The sequence below is a fragment of the Chiloscyllium plagiosum genome, chromosome 15, assembly GCF_004010195.1.
Source record: "Chiloscyllium plagiosum isolate BGI_BamShark_2017 chromosome 15, ASM401019v2, whole genome shotgun sequence".
NCBI classification, from domain to species: domain Eukaryota; kingdom Metazoa; phylum Chordata; class Chondrichthyes; order Orectolobiformes; family Hemiscylliidae; genus Chiloscyllium; species Chiloscyllium plagiosum.
Genome location: NC_057724.1, coordinates 81,172,425 through 81,176,733, shown reverse-complemented (window position 1 = coordinate 81,176,733; position 4,309 = coordinate 81,172,425). Strand labels below are relative to the sequence as shown.

Here is a 4,309-nt window from a genome sequence, read left to right as displayed (position 1 = left end):
GCAGAGTTGTTTGATATGTGGAATTTGAAGTGTCGCACAACCAGTGCTCAGTCTCTCTTTCTCCTGTTGAATATTTTTGCAGATACACAATTAAAGCACTGATGAGCTATCCAAAACCTATCTCATCTTTCTGCAATGACATTGTACCAACACCAATGTTGATGACATTAACAACCAGTTGAAATACCTGAGTATAATTTGTCTGTGCATTTTTATTTCCAAACAGCATAACTTTGCAATGATAAATTCTATCCAGGGTTACAAAGGCTGAGAATACTTTGGTTGTATCAGTTAACAGAACTTGGCAATATCCTTTTAATAAGTGAATCTTTGTAAGAACCATGGCTGTCCAACTCTCTCCATCCACCATCTCCCCCCAATACCTGCAATTGGCATTTTGTGAGTTATTTCGATACTCAGATGGAACAGCCATGCGATGACCTCATCAGCTGGTATTTGAGATGGGCTGAATGTTATCATTATTCCATTATCTTTAAAATAATGACATTTGGGTATTGGTGATGATTCAATTTATGAGTCGGTTGTTTCTCGTTTCTCAAATTGGGATCTTTTTATTGCATTTGTACTGAAGAAAGTAGGCTACCTATGTCAGCTTCATTCTATTTATTTCTTTCCTTTTAGCTTAACATTTTGAAATCACTGTCAGAAATCTGCATTTCTATGTCATCTCCCTGTTTCATAGACTCTATTTGCCAGGTAAATCTATTGGCACAAGATCTAGTCACAACACAGTCAGGAAATAATCCCGAATGTCCCTCCTGTAGGTTTCCAGGTTCCGTTACTTCCACACGCTGTTCTAACACACACAGTGAGGCTAATATTCTACAACCAGCCAAGTCATTCCCCCCCCAAAAAGTCAATTCCTTTTGTGGAGTTTTGTTGCACAATTTCATCTACAACATTATGCTAAGTCACTCTTAAAATTGAAAGTTGCACAATAGGACCAGTTTGTAATTTCCATGTGAACCTCCAGCAATATTCTTCTCTTCATTAGCTCTTTTGCAGGACACCATTATATCCTTGGTTAGCTGCAGTGACTGATGTGATGTGATATTTCTCTGTTTCTATGTTGATTTGGCTCCTTGTTTATGCTGACTCCCTGTGAAATAAAACTTTCTGAACCTGCAGTAGTTTGATTTTCTTCAACAAGAATTGATGCAGAAATGTTTTAACTGTCCTGAGCTCCCTTTCCCTTCCTGGTAAGTTTTGAGGGAGCACACACCATTGTTGTAGTTTAAGATCCATTACCTTTTCCAAGACATCCTGGTACAAGGATTCCTGCTCCTGCAACCAAACTCCTATCTAACTGCTAGGTATTAGCTTCTGTATCTCCAATCTTACCACAGTGTGAGTGTACTATTTTCTCTGCCTCACTTTTAACTTTAATCTTTTATTTATTTTAGCATTCTCGGTTTGCTCCATAAAAGTAATGGCTTTCTATCCCTGGGTCATCTAATTCCTCCAGTTTTCTCCAGGATTCCCAGGATGACCATTACCCAGCCTGGAACTCTCTGTGGGAGATATCATCCAGATCTGGCAGAACAACTGATCTTTGATTCTTGAGAACTACGTAAGATTGAAGGGCTATTGGAATACTGTTCCTGAGCTAATTTCATAATTAGGATTTTCCTCAGGTTCTCAATAGTTCCCTCCAGCTTCACTGATCTTTCGTTTACTCTTTCAGTTGTTTTTCCTTTGGGAACAGAGAATATAGAACATTCCAGCGCAGTACATTCAATGTTGTGCCGACCTGTGGAACAATCTGAAGCCCATCTAACCTACACTATTCCATTTTCATCCATATGTTAATCCAATGACCAGTTAAATGCCCTTAAACTTGATGAGTCTACAACTGTTGCAGGCAATGCATTCCATGCCCCTACTACCCTGAGTATAAAAGCTACCCCTGACATCTGTCCTATATCTATCACCCCTCAATTTAAAGCTATGCCCCCTCGTGCTAGCCATCATGATCTGAGGAAAAATGCTCTCCCTGTCCACCCTATCTAACCCTCTGATTATCTTATATGTCCCAATTAAGTCACCTCTCAACCTTCTCCTCTCCAACAAAAACAGCCTCATGTCCCTCAGCATTTCCTCGTAAGACCTTCCCTCCAAACCAGGCAACATCCTAGTAAATCTCCTCTGAAACCTTTCCAAAGCTTCCACATCCTTCCTATAATGCGGTGACCAGAACTGTACACAATACTCCAAGTGCGGCTGTACCAGAGTTTTGTACAGCTGCAGCATGACCTTGTGGCTCCAAAACTCAGTCACTCTACCAATAAAAGCTAACACACCGTATGCCTTCTTAACAAACCTTATCAACTTTCAGGGATCTGTGTACATGAACACCGAGGCCTTTCTGTCGAGAGTGTGGTGCAGGAAAAGTAAATTAAACTAATTCCTTCTGCCTGCCCTTGGTCCATATCCCTCCATTCCTTGTATATCTATGTGCTTATCTGAAAGCCCCTTAAACACCCGCATTGTATCTGCCTCCACCACCATCCCTGGCAGTACATCCCAGACCCCTACCCCTCTCTGTGTTAAAAAACGTGCCCCTCACATTGCCTTTGAACTTTCCCCCTTTCACCTTAAACACAAGCCCCCTAGCTTTAGACATTTCAACTCTGGGAGAAAGATCCTGACCGTTAACTCTACCAATGCATCTCATAATTTTATAGACTTCTATCAAGTGTCCCCTCAGCCTCCGCCACTCCAGAGGAAACAGCCCGAGTGTTTCTCGTTGTTCCTATTGGAAGGTTAAGGTTCAAAAACCTTTTGGCCACTTCAGCTCCACATTTGTCTTTGAAATGAGGGAGAATCTTCCAAACACATCTGTAACTGTACACAGTAAATTAGCGAAATCCTTCACTGCATCATCCTTTCAGCTGGTTAGTCTTTTTTCCTTCCTTTCTCTAAGCGTTTAACTGGACAAGTCTGAAAATGTGTTGCTGGAAAAGCGCAGCAGGTCAGGCAGCATCCAAGGAGCAGGAGAATCGACGTTTCGGGCATAAGCCCTTCTTCAGTAATTTACTGGATTCTTCAGGAAGGGCTCATGCCCGAAACGTCGATTCTCCTGTTCCCCTGGATGCTGCCTGACCTGCTGCGCTTTTCCAGCAACACATTTTCAGCTCTGATCCCCAGCATCGGCAGACCTCACTTTCTCCGTTTAACTGGACAAGTCATTTTTGATTTCCCTCACTCTTTGGTTTTCAAGCTTTTAAAATTTCATTTTCCATTCCTATTTTTCTTGTCAGTCTGAGATTTCATATTTCAAATTGCCTTTCCATTTCTCTCTTTCATAGATTCATAGAACAGTACAGGCCCTTCAGCTCTTGATGTTGTGCCACATTTCATCTTACTCTAAGATTAGATTAATCCACATACCCTTCATTGTACAAACTTCCATGTGTCTATCCAAGAGACCCTTAAATGTCCCTAATGTCTCTGACTCTACTACCACCACAGCAGTGCATTCATTACACCCTTCACTCTCTGCGTGAAGGACCTACCTCTAACATTTCTCCTAAACGTTCCTCCAATCACCTTAAAATGATGACCCTTGTGATAAATACTTACGCCATGGAATAAGGTTTCTGGCTATCCACTCTATCGATGCCTCTCAGCATCTTGTCCAACTCTATCAAGTCACCTCTCATCCTCCTTCACTCCAATGAGAAAGGCCCGAGCTCCCTCAACCTTTCTTCATAAGACACACCCTCCAGCCCAGGCAGCATCCTGGGAAATCTCCTCTGCACCCTCTCTAAAGCTTCCACATCGATTCCCATAATGAGGTGACCAGAACTGAACACAACATTCCAAGTGTGGTCTAAATTGGGTTTTATAGAGCTACAGCATAACCTCGTGGCTCTTAAACAAAATTATCCTGCTAATGAAAGCCAAAATACCATCCGCCTTCTTAACAACCCAATCAACTTGGGTGGCAACTCTGAGGGATCTGTGGAGATGGAACCCGAGATCCCTCTATTCCTCCGTGTTGCCTTTCACATCTTTTTCTTTTTGTTTCTTTTTCTCTTCTCCTTTTCAGGTAATTCAAGTTTTTAAAAAAAATAACATTTTTTTCTTTGCATATCAAGATTTTTTATTTCACCTTCATTGCTATTTCTAATGGCGATGTACACATTTCAGGTATCCCTCCCTTTAATTCTAAATGCTAATTAATCACTTTAACCCTAATGGGGAAGGTGAAGTCACATGGTGTGCAGGGTGTTCTAGCAGGTGGATAAAGAACTGGTTGTGGAACAGGACACACAGTAGTAGTTGA

The 4,309-nt window shown here is 41.5% G+C and overlaps 1 protein-coding gene across 1 annotated transcript in view; it reads left to right on the top strand.

Annotated features, from left to right (window-relative positions):
- The window catches only part of LOC122557461 (adhesion G-protein coupled receptor G4-like), an 81,348-nt gene extending 77,259 nt beyond the window's left edge, over positions 1–4,089 (top strand). Inside the window, exon 19 of the mRNA XM_043705221.1 lies at positions 4,073–4,089. Coding sequence (XP_043561156.1) covers positions 4,073–4,089 — 17 coding nt within the window. The remainder of the gene's footprint in view (positions 1–4,072) is intronic.
- The last annotated feature ends 220 nt before the right edge of the window (positions 4,090–4,309 follow it).